The 12,810-nt window shown below is 53.5% G+C and overlaps 1 protein-coding gene across 1 annotated transcript in view; it reads left to right on the plus strand.

The window, feature by feature from the left end:
* The first annotated feature begins 1,947 nt into the window (after positions 1–1,947).
* LOC119956142 (pyroglutamylated RF-amide peptide receptor-like) overlaps positions 1,948–12,810 on the plus strand; it is a 39,229-nt gene continuing 28,366 nt past the window's right edge. Inside the window, exon 1 of the mRNA XM_038783050.1 lies at positions 1,948–2,296. Coding sequence (XP_038638978.1) covers positions 1,948–2,296 — 349 coding nt within the window. The remainder of the gene's footprint in view (positions 2,297–12,810) is intronic.

The following is a 12,810-nucleotide window of genomic DNA, read 5'->3' on the forward strand; positions in this document are numbered from 1 at the left end:
CCCAGATGCTGGAGAAACTGTTCGAGGGGGAGAACCTCTCCAAACCCCGAGAGGTGGGCAGAGCACACAGGCCACTCCGGCTGAGGCCCAAAACGGGAGAGCCACAGGCCATCAACCGATAAAGTGGGGGAGGGCGGAACGCACAGAGCGAGTCACAGAACAGGAAAGAGAAAGAAAGTGGGGAGGGCATGGGGGGTGAGCAACAAATGCATCCAAGAGAAACACGGGATACAGGCAGAGGGAGGGGACAATAAGAGACCAGTTTGCTGGCAAATTAACGCCTGATCCATGATGTACATAAACCACTGTAAATACATGTTTTGGCGGAGTCTGAAATGTAAAATATGAAAGATGAATATTTTTGTTAAGGGGGGCTATTGTTATAGTTGCCTGTTGGAACCTCTTCTTTTGTTGATCTATGTGGGCCGGGATTCTGCGAGCCTCCACGTAGAAATCGTGCTCAGCGCGGGGACGGTGAATGGGGTCTCAGACCCGCTGCGCCAGGACGTGATTCTCTGTGGACCGGAGAATCGGCGCCAGCCGCTTGCGCGCGGTCGATGCGCCGCCGGTCGGGGCCGTCAAAAGAGGCCCCCGCGGTGATTCTCCGCGATCGACCGGCCGAGTTGCCGCCGAGCTCCGCCGGCGTGGTTCCAACCTGGTTCCACCCGGCGGGTGCTCGGACTTGCGGCCGCGCGGCTGCGCGATCGGGGGCTACCGATCTGCGGGCGTGCGCGATACGGGGGTCCTATCTTCTTCCGCGCAGGCCCGCTGTGCGGCTCTGCCATGATGCGCGGGGGCCGGCGCAAAAATGGCTGCCGCGCGCAATGAGCGGACACATGGCCAGCCAGTGCGTGTATACGCGGACCCTCGACCGGAAATGCAGGGCCTCGTAGCGGCAGGAGCTGCGTGCCGCACGCCAGGGCCCTGATATCCCTCTTAAAACCGAAAAATCACTCCGGACTTTTGAAAAACGTCTGGTGTGATTTGCGCCCGTTTTCTGGCGGGCGTGGGGCCATAATCCCATTTTGGGAGAATCCCGGCCGTGAATTTGTGATATGAAATGTTAAAAGCTCCATAAAAACATTTTTTAAAAAATGAACTCTCTCCACCAGCGATGCACAGCGGCATCTCTGTGATGCACGGCAGGAACTCACCAAGGCTCGTTTGACAACACCTTCCATACCTGCAACCACTTACCCCCGAGAACGACGAGGGAAGCACTTCGATGGGGAACGCCACCACCTGACGGTTGCCCTCCAAGCCGCCCTTGGAAAGTCCCCCATCCCGACTTGGAAATATATCCCCCACTGTCGCCGGGTCAAAAAACAGGAACCCTAACAGCACGGTAGGTGTACCTACAGCACAGGGGCGGGGTCAAGAGGGCGGCTCACCCACCACCTTCTCAAGGGGCAATGAGGGATGGGCTAAAGCCTCGCCAGTCATGGACGAACAGAAAACAAATTCAGAAGGGATGACTCAATGCTCATCCCAGTGGAAACCACCAGGATTAAAGTTGTGTTTTGCTGGTATTTTGGACTAAAGTTCTACTCCAGGCAACCTGTCCTCTCATCAATGTCTGTCTGACTCAGAACAGAATCACCTGGGATTACTGGAGCTAACTCTGCAGATCCTACTGCTCGTTGGAGGGCAATGTGTTAACCTCAAGCCAGTCACTCATTGTGCCTGAAATCTATCCTCCTCTCCTTAGGTTCCTGGACAGCCTTTTTGGGCTGTTCATACATTGTGTAGGTTTTATTATCAATAAGCCCCCCCCTTTTAATGAACATTCGTATTGAAGTCTACCTTTGAGAGTGGCTGAAATTGAAGAAGTGGTTGCAGGCGACTGCTGTGTTTCAGTTCTGAGATTAAAAGGAGTTTGCAAAATTGCACAGTTTTTCCCTCCCCTAAAACGGATTGCAAACCATCCGCTCGGAAATCGGCTGCAGGATGCAAGCCACGGATTCCTTTAACGTCACCCCCGAGATGCTGGACCAGTTGCTGGATTTCTATAACCTCTCCAGGCGGCAGTTCATCCAGATATACAAGCTGCAGCCCCTCGTCTACATCCCCGAGTTGCCCCTGGCGGCCAAGGCAACTTTCGCGGCGGTTTACTGTGCCATCTTCCTGCTCGCCTTCTTCGGCAACATGCTGGTGCTGTGTGTGCTCAGGCGGGGGAAGCGGTCTCGAACCGTCACCAGCGTCTTCGTCGGCTCGCTGGCGATCAGCGACCTCCTCATCACCTTCCTGTGCATCCCATTCACCCTGCTCCAGAACATCTCCTCGCAATGGATTGGGGGTGAGTCCAGCTCACAACACACACACACACACACGATTTGACTGCAGGTCATGTGCTGAAACTAACAAGGAAATCTGTTACACTCAAGGATCTGGATCCAGAACCATGGGTTTTTAATATTTATCTATTCAGAGATATTACATTCTTCCAATCACTCTTCAACATTTCCTGCAATGCACCTTAATTGCAAATTTCATTTATTGAGCTCCTTAATGTCCCAAGCATCCCCAAAGACTAAATTTACAAAGTTCCAGAATGGAATTTTATCCTGCTGGAGATCTGGAATGAAAAACATCTTTCCTTCATTCATTTACCAGATGTCGCCGGAGAGGCTGAGCCTTTATTGCCCCTCCCTAATTGTCCTTGAGAAGATGGCGCCCAGCCACCTCCTCGAACCGCTGCAGTCCCTGAGCCGTAGGTACACCCACCGTGCTCTTAGGGAGGGAGTTCCAGAATATTTCGACCCAGCGACAGCGAAGGAACGGCCGATATATTTCCAAGTCAGGGTGGTGGGGTTCCCAGGTATCTGCTACCACTGTCCTTACAGCTGGTAGATGTTGTGGGTTTGGAAGGTGCTGTCTTAAGGGGCCTTGGTGAGTTCCTGCTGTGCATCTTGTAGATGCACACGGCTGCCACTGTGCGTCAGTGGTGGAGGGTTTAAACGTTTGTGTATGGGGTACCAGTCAAGTTCTGCTTTGTTCTGGATGGCGCCGCTTTCATTAGTGTTGTTGGAGCTGCACTCGTCCAGGCAAGTGGAGAGAGAAACTGAGTTAACACTTCGAGTCCAATACAGACGCATAATCTGCATCTTGTTCTCATGTTTAGGGCGGCACGGTAGCACAGTGAGTAGCAGTGTTGCTTCACAGCACCAGGGTCTCGGGTACGATTCCCAACTTGGGTCACTGTCTGTGCGGAGTCTGCACGTTCTCCCCGTGTCTGCGTGGGTTTCCTCCGGGTGCTCCGGTTTCCTCCCACAAGTTCCGAAAGATGTGCTGTTAGGTGAATTGGACATTCTGAATTCTCCCTCTGTGTACCCAAACAGGCGCCGGAGTGTGGCAACTAGGGGATTAATTTTAAAAAAAATTAGAGTACCCAATTCATGTTTTCAAATTAAGGGGCAATTTAGCGTGGTCAATCCACCTACTCTGCACATTGGGTTGCGGGGGCGAAACCCACACAAACACAGGGAGAATGTGCAAACTCCACACGGACATTGACCCAGAGCCGGGATCGAATGCGGGACCTCTGCGCCGTGAGGCAGCAGTGCTAACCACTGCGCCACCGTGCCGCCCTGACGAGGGGATTTTAACAGCACCTTCATTGCAGTGTTAATGTAAGCATACTTGTGACAATACTACAGATTAAGCTCTGTACAACTAGAAACAGAATGGGTGGAAGTTTACGCCGGTTTGATGTTCCACTACCGCCGAAGCCAATGGACATTTGAACGGCTCACCGCATTTTCCAGCCCCGCCCCCTCCGTGACACGCCATAACATTCAGCCCAAAATGTTGGTTCACTTCAATTACTGTTTTTTTTTAAATAATTTTTATTGAAAGAATTTTTTACATGAAGATATTTACCCCAACTAACTATAAAATATTACAAAATATTCCCTCTTAACAAATATCCCCCCCCGCCCGAACTCGCGCGCGTTGTCCCTCCCCCCCTCCCCCCTCCCCCAAAAACAAACAAAGCAACAATCAACATCAAACATGAACTGCGAGCAAATTTGCCCGCATTTCAACCGTAAATAACCCACCACAACCGTTGTTGCCACCCCCCTCCCCCCCCCCCTCCCCTCCCCCCCGGGTTGCTGCTGCTGCGACCTCTGTACCCTATCTCTGAGCCAAAAAGTCGAGGAAAGGCTGCCACCGCCTGAAGAACCCTTGTACCGACCCTCTCAGGGCGAATTTGACCCTTTCCAACTGAATAAAGCTTGCCATGTCATTAATCCAAGTTTCCACGCTTGGAGGCCTCGCGTCCTTCCACTGTATTAGTATCCTTCTTCGAGCAACTAGGGACGCAAAGGCCAGTACTCCGGCCTCTCTCGCCTCCTGTACCCCCGGCTCCACCCCAACCCCAAAGATCGCAAGTCCCCATCCTGGTTTGACCCTGGATCCCACCACCCTCGACACCGTCCTTGCCACCCCCTTCCAGAACTCCTCCAGTGCCGGACATGCCCAAAACATATGGACATGGTTCGCTGGACTTCCCGAACACCTGACACATCTGTCCTCACCCCCAAAGAACCGACTCATCCTTGTCCCCGTCATATGGGCTCTATGTAGCACCTTAAATTGAATGAGGCTAAGCCTTGCACACGAGGAGGAAGAATTAACCCTCTCCAGGGCATCAGCCCATGTCCCATCCTCTATCTGTTCTCCCAGCTCCCCCTCCCACTTGGCTTTCAGCTCCTCTACTGATGCCTCCTCCGCCTCCTGCATTACTTTGTAGATGTCCGATATCCTCCCCCCTCCGACCCAGACCCCCGAGAGCACCCTATCACTCGCCCCCCTACTGGGGAGCAAGGGAAACCCTTCCACCTGGCGTCTAGCAAATGTCTTCACCTGCAAATGTCTTTGTTTCCCGGGGGGAGCCCGAATTTCTCCTCCAGCTCTCTCAGGCTCGCAAACCTCCCATCTACAAACAGATCCTTCAGCTGCCTGATGCCCACCCTGTGCCAGCTCTGAAATCCCCCGTCCATGTTCCCCGGGATGAATCTATGGTTCCCTCTTAACGGTGCCTCCATCAGACCTCCCACTTCCCCCCTGTATCGCCTCCACTGCCCCCAGATCTTGAGGGTGGCCGCCACCACCGGGCTCGTGGTGTACCTTGTGGGAGGGAGCGGCCATGGCGCCGTTACTAGGGCCCCCAGGCTTATGTTGCCACAGGACGCCCTCTCCATTCGTTTCCAAGCTGCCCCCTCCCCTTCCATCATCCACTTGCGCACCATCGATACATTTGCCGCCCAGTAATACCCCGAAAGATTGGGTAATGCCAGCCCTCCACTATCCCTACTCCGCTCCAAGAAGACCCTCCTCACCCTTGGGGTGCCGTGCGTCCACACGTAGCTCATGATGCTACTCGTCACCTTTTTGAAGAAGGCCCTAGGGAGGAAGATGGGCAAGCACTGAAATAAAAACAAAAACCTCGGGAGGACCGTCATTTTAACGGACTGCACTCTGCCCGCCAGCGACAGCGGCACCATGTCCCACCTTTTAAATTCCTCCTCCATCTGTTCCACCAGCCTGGAGAAGTTCAGCTTGTGGAGAGTCCCCCAGTTCCTTGCCACCTGCACCCCTAAATATCTAAAACTCTTTCCTGCTCTCTTAAACGGGAGTCTCCCGATTCCCTCTTCCTGGTCCCCTGGGTGTATCACAAATACCTCACTCTTGCCCAAGTTTAGCTTGTACCCCGAAAAGTCCCCAAATTCTGCTAGCAGTTCCATCACCTCCGGCATTCCCCCTTCTGGGTCTGCCACGTATAGCAGCAGGTCGTCCGCGTATAGCGATACCCGGTGCTCCTCCCCGCCCCTTGTCAGCCCTCTCCACCCCCCTGAGCCCCTCAGTGCCATCGCCAACGGTTCAATTGCCAGTGCGAAGAGCAGGGGGACTAGGGACAAGGCACCCCTGTCTGGTCCCCCGGTGGAGCCCAAAATACTCCGATCTCCTACCATTCGTCACTACACTTGCCGTCGGGGCCGAATAGAGCAGCTTCACCCATTTAATAAATCCCTCCCCAAATCCAAACCGTTCCAGCGTCTCCCACAGGTACTTCCACTCCACCCTATCAAATGCTTTCTCCGCGTCCAATGCCACCACTATCTCCGCCTCACCCTCCACTGCCGGCATCATGATGACGTTTAGCAGTCTCCGCACGTTCGTATTAAGCTGCCGCCCTTTCACAAAACCCGTCTGGTCCTCGTGTATCACCCCTGGCACACAATCCTCTATCCTGGTAGCCAGGATCTTTGCCAGCAACTTGGCGTCCACATTCAGGAGCGAGATAGGCCTATATGACCTACACTGCACGGGGTCCTTGTCCTGCTTCAAGATCAGAGAGATCAGTGCCTGCGACATTGTTGGGGGCAGAGCCCCCCCCTCCCATGCCTCGTTGAAGGCTCGTACCAGCACAGGGCCCACCAAATCCGCATATTTTTTGTAAAATTCCACCGGGAACCCATCTGGCCCCGGCGCCTTCTCCGTCTGCATATGCCCAATCCCCTTGACTAGCTCCTCTAACCCTATCGGCGCCCCCAGCCCCTCTACCAGCTCCTCTTGGGCCTTGGGGAACCTCAGTTTGTTCAAGAAGCCCTCCATCCCCCCTCCCCTCGTCGGCGGCTCTGACCGATACAACTCCTTATAGAAGTCCCTGAAGACCCCATTTACTTCTGGCCCCTTCTGCACTACGTTCCCACCCCTCTCCCTCACTCCCCCAATTTCTCTAGCCGCATCCCGCTTGCAGAGCTGATGCGCCAACATCCTACTCGCCTTCTCCCCATATTCATAAATCGCGCCCTGCGCCCTTCTCCACTGTGTCTCTGCCTTTCTGGTGGTCAACAGGTCGAACTTAGCCTGCAAACTGCGCCGTTCCCCCAACAGCCCCTCCTCTGGTGCCTCCGCATATCTCCTATCCATGTCCAAAAGCTCCCCCACCAGCCTCTCCCTCTCCTGTCTCTCCCTCCTTTCCCTATGTGCCCGTATGGAGATCAGCTCCCCCCGGATCACCGCCTTCAGGGCCTCCCAGACCATCCCCACCTGCACCTCCCCCGTGTCATTAGTGTCCAGATATCTTTCAATGCTCTTCCGGACCCTCTTACACACCTCCTCATCCGCCAGCAACCCCACATCCAGGCGCCACAGCGGACGCTGGTCTCGCGCCTCCCCCATTTCCAAATCTACCCAGTGTGGCGCATGGTCTGAGACCGCTATGGCCGAGTACTCCACTTCCCGTACTTTCGGGATCAGTCCCCTGCTCAATACAAAAAAGTCAATTCTAGAATAGACTCTGTGGACATGGGAGAAAAAGGAATACTCCCTCGCCCTCGGCCTCCCAAACCTCCAGGGATCTACCCCTCCCATCTGCTCCATAAACCCCTTTAACACTTCTGCCGCTGCCGGCCTCCTACTCGTCCTTGAACTCGATCTGTCCAGCACGGGGTCCAGCGCTGTGTTGAAGTCCCCCCCCATGATCAGGCCCCCTGCCTCCAGGTCCAGAATGAGGCCCAGTAGGCGCCTCATGAAGCCAGCGTCGTCCCAATTTGGGGCATACACATTAACCATCACCACTTTCTCCCCCTGTAGCCTACCCTTCACCATGACATATCTACCCTCTTTATCCGCCACCACCTCCGCCGCCACGAACGACACCCTCTTCCCTACCAGGATCGCCACCCCCCGGTTCTTTGCGTCCAGTCCTGAGTGGAACACCTGTCCCACCCACCCCCTTCTCAGGCGGACCTGGTCCGCCACCTTCAAATGGGTCTCTTGTAGCATTGCTACATCCGCCTTCAGTCCCTTCAAATGCGAGATTACTCTCGTTCTCTTGACCGGCCCATTCAGCCCCCTCACATTCCAAGTGATCAGCCGGGTCGAAGGGCAACCCGCCCCTCTCCCCTGCCAACTAGCCATATCCTGTCACCTGCTCGCCCCGAGTCAGCCCTCCCCTTCTGACCCGCTCCCCATGGCGATGGCGCCCTCCCCCCACCCCTCCGGTCCTCAACTTCTCCTCCCTGGCCTTTTCAGCAGCAACCCGGTAGCCCCCCTTCCCCCCTCCCCCTCCCCCCCCCCCCCCCCCCCCCCTCCCCCCCCAGGCTAGGACCCTTCCTAGCCGCGATGCACCCTCCATAGTACTTCCGTAAGTCAGCTGGTTTACGCTGACCCGGCTGCCCCTGCCACAATCCGACTCCTCCCGGCATGGGGGACATCCCGCCCCTTACCACCCCTCCTTGACCCCGCTCCAGCGCGGGAAAGGGAGCCATTGCTGACCACGCCCCTTACTCCCACCCCCCTCCCTCCTCTGCCCCGCGCGCGGGAAACCAGAGGAAAGCCCGCGCTTTCGCCCTGCCACTCCCCACCCCTCCATCTTCAGTTCCACCCCCGTCCCCGATCCCACACCGATAAAAAAAACCCCACAAGAAACACATACCCCCGGCACTCCCCCCCCCCCCCCCACCCCGCCCCCCCAACATAACATTATAAATAACAGAAAAAAGAAAAAAACTGGTAGAGAGAAAAAAAGGGTCCAAAAATACAGCCAAGTGAAAATCCAACCAAAAGAAAGCCACGTGTCCAGCTTAAAGTACCAGAGCGGCAACGACCGCCAAGTATCCCCTGGTTCTAGTTCGAGTCCAGCTTTTCTTCCTGGACAAAGGCCCACGCCTCCTCCGGGGACTCGAAATAGTGGTGCTGGTCCTTATAGGTCACCCACAAGCGCGCTGGCTGCAGCATCCCGAATCTGATTCTCTTGGCATGCAGCACCGCCTTCGTCCGGTTGAACCGGGCCCGCCGCTTTGCCACCTCCGCACTCCAGTCCTGGTAGATCCTCACCGTCGAGTTCTCCCATTTGCTGCTCCTCTCTCTCTTGGCCCACCTCAGCACCCTCTCCCGGTCACTGAGTCGCTGGAACCGAACCAGCACCGCCCTCGGGGGTTCGTTTGCTCTTGGCTTCCTGGCCATTACTCTGTAGGCCTCCTCCAGTTCCAGGGGCGAAGGGACGGCCCCTGCCCCCATCAGTGAGCCCAGCATTTCTGCCACATACCTCGGGAGGTCCGACCCCTCCAGCCCTTCTGCCAGGCCCAGGATCCTCAGGTTTTTCCGCCTCATGCGGGTATCCATCTCCTCCAGTCGGTTTTGCCATTTCAGGTGGAGTGCCTCGTGCACCTCCACCTTTCCCGTGGCCTCCTCCTCCCTCACAGCCATCTCCTGCTGCAGCTCCCGAATTGACGCCTCTTGGGTCGCCTGGGCTCCCATCAGCCTGGTGGTCGTCGCGTTCATCGACTCCAGCAGCTCCACTTTCAGCTCCGTGAAGAAGCGCAGGAGAACGGCCTGCTGCTCCTCCGCCCATTTCCTCCAGTCCTCGGGTGCGCCGCCGGCCGCCATTTTGGGTTTCTTCCCCCGCTTTTTTCGGGGAGCTGCTGCCGCTTTTTTTTCTGCCCCACTTCGGGTGACGACCATAAGTTTTGCAGGGTTCTCCTCTGGGAACCTTCCCCCACCGGGAATCGTCGTTCCAGCGCCGTTAGGGGCCCTCCAATCGGCCCGAAAACACCTTCCTCGCAGGAGCAGCCAAACGTGCGACTTAGCTGGTCATAGCCGCAACCGGAAGTCCACTTCAATTACTGTTGACAACATTTCAATGTAGAACAGTCGAAGCAAACCCCTCTGTTCGAGAGCTTACTGTGTGTGCATTTTAATAAGTAGTTACGAAGATCACTTCACCAAGCCAGTTCACAACCCAAAGACTTGAATCCAACTTTCTTCCCTTTTTTAAGTATGCACAGTGAAGTGGTTCAAGACGATACACTGGAGACTCCCATTAACAGCAAAAGGGCTTTATTAACTATAAGTAAAGGTAACTATGTGCAGGCAAAGAGCAACGATGACTGGGTCGTAACTCTCTGGCTCTGCATTCCACACTGCTCCCAGAGCCCTGCACTTTCTCGCCATTGGTCAGGGTTTGCGTGCTCCTCCGTGATTAGCGGGTCCGCAAGGGCTCACCCTTAAAGGGGCCACGCTACACATAAAGCACGGGTCCTCAGACCCTCTTCACTTGAATGCACCCCATCTCATGCTTCAAGTCCACCCATTGCGGCTGAACAGAGTAAAGACCTCACAGCCAGACCATGTCGAGCTGTTACTCTATTATTGCTCACCTAATCACTGTCTGATGTAAAGCATATTTTGATACGTGCGTTCCTGTTAACCTTCTGTTGTGAGAAAAGCCGATATTTCTAAAATGTTCATGACCAGCAGCATCTGATTGCCGCACAGGGAACAATTGCAACATTTGCAGACAGCACAACACTTGGAAGCATTGTAAACTGTGAAAAAGACAGTAGAGAACTCCGGAGGGATGTAGACGAGTTGATGAAATGCAGCAGACAAAGGCATCTTGACAAACATATAGATAGGATGAGTATAGAGGGATAGGGGACATGGAAGTGCTGAGGGTTTTGGCAAAGGTTAGTATCATGAGTGGTACAGGTTTGGAGGGCCGAAGGGCCTGTTCCTGTGCTGTATTGTTCTTTAGCAGATGCATTAACGGCATTCAAAGTTCAATGCAGAAAAATTAGGTGATTCATTTTGGTAAGAAGAAAAGAGAGAGTCACTATAAAACAAAGGGGGTACAGAATCAGTGGGATCTGGGTGTGTGGTGATGTGCATCACTGTAAATACACAAGGGGTTAATGTAAATACATGTAGACTAGCTAGACACTAGAGGGAGCACCAGAGACATGACACACAGACACTCATCCAATAGAACAGTTAGATAGGACACGACCAATGGGCGTTCACAATATACACAGAGGTGACACGACCACAGGAGGGCATTACACCAACCCATATATAAAGGACACAACACACATGATCTGCCTCTTTTAGAACAGTACAGCACAGAACAGGCCCTTCGGCCCTCGATGTTGTGCCGAGCAATGATCACCCCACTTAAACCCACATACCCGTAACCCAACAATCCCCCCATTAACCTTACACTACGGGCAATTTAGCATGGCCAATCCACCTAACCAGCACATCTTTGGACTGTGGGAGGAAACCAGAGCACCCGGAGGAAACCCACGCACACACGGGGAGGACGTGCAGACTCCACACAGACAGTGACCCAGCCGGGAATCGAACCTGGGACCCTGGAGCTGTGAAGCATTGATGCTAACCACCATGCTACCGTGAGGCCCCTTTCCAGTGGAGACACTCAGTGAGTACAGACACAGGGTTGATTCAATATCACTCCCACCACGTGGATTGTAGCAGGCTGGTTAGTCAGTCTGGGTAGCTATAGTAGGATTAGCAGTAGTATCGAAGCCAAGTAATAGAAGTGTATATAGTTTAATAAACGTGTTGAAGTTATCTCCATGTCTGAACCTTCCTTTGTCAAGTGCACCACAAAGAAGCCGCTTAAGCCACACTTAGAGCATACCAAGACAGGGTGTAGATGGGCAGAAGTCATTGAAAGTGGCAGGACAGATGGAGAGAGGGATTAATAAAGTATACGCTTTCCTAAGCTGTATTAGTAGAGGCAGAGACTGCAAGAGGAAGGAGGTAATATTGAATTTGTGTAAGAGACTAGTTCAGTCTCGGCTCCAGTCCTGTGTACAGTTTGGGTGGTGCATTTTAGGAAGGATGGGAACATATTAGAGAGAGCGCAGAAGAGATTTCTGAGAATGGTTGCAGGGATGAGAAACCTCAGTTCTGATTTAGTATTGGAGAAGTTGCGAATGGTATCTTTGCAGAAAAGAAGGCTGAGGTGGGATTTGATGGAAGTGTTTGAAATCATAAAGGGAAACATCCTCTCAGCATTTGCCCTGTCAAGCCCCTTAAGAATATGTTTCAAGAGGGCAGCACGGTGGCGTAGTGGTTAGCGCTCTGCCTCACGGCGCCGAGGTCCCAGGTTCGATCCCGGCTCTGGGTCACTGTCCGTGTGGAGTTTGCACATGAAATGAAAATGAAAATCGCTTATTGTCACGAGTGGGCTTCAATGAAGTTACTGTGAAAAGCCCCTAGTCGCCACATTCCAGCGCCTGTCCGGGGAGGCTGGTACGGGAAGGCGCCGGATTGTGGCGACTAGGGGCTTTTCACAGTAACTTCATTGAAGCCTACTCGTGACAATAAGCGATTTTCATTTTCCCCGTGTTTGCAAAAGTGCCAAATTCAAACTTCCAGGAGAGAAAGTGGGTACTCTAAAATTTATTTTAAAAAAAGAAAGAATCAAGAACTAGAGGAATAGATTTTTTTTTAAAATTTAGATTACCCAATTATTTTTTCCAATTAAGGGGCAATTTAGCATGGCCAATACACCGACTCTGCACATTTTTGGGTTGTGGGGGCGAAACCCACGCAGACACGGGGAGAATGTGCAAACTCCACACGGCCAGTGACCCAGGGCCGGGATTCGAACCTGGGACCTCAGCGCCATGAGGCAGCTGTGCTAACCACTAGGCCACCGTGCTGCCTTGAGGACACAGATTTAAAGTACTTTAGCAAAAGATACAAAATCAATGTGAGAAAAATCTTTTACATGCAGCGAGTGATTTGGGCATGAAGTGTACTGCCTGAGAGTGTGGTGGAGAGTGTGGTGGAGACAGATTCGTTTGAGGCATTCAAGGGGGAATGAAATGATTATTTGAAAAGATCAATCAGCGAGGTGACAGGGAGGAGGTGGGTGTGATGGCGCGAGGCGAATTGCTCCTTCAGAGATGCGGTGCCGACAGAATGGGCGAATGGCCTCCTTCTGTACTGTCACAATTCTGTGAAGAAGGGGTTTTAAGAATATCACAA

Source organism: Scyliorhinus canicula, chromosome 22 (genome assembly GCF_902713615.1).
Source record: "Scyliorhinus canicula chromosome 22, sScyCan1.1, whole genome shotgun sequence".
Classification (NCBI taxonomy): domain Eukaryota; kingdom Metazoa; phylum Chordata; class Chondrichthyes; order Carcharhiniformes; family Scyliorhinidae; genus Scyliorhinus; species Scyliorhinus canicula.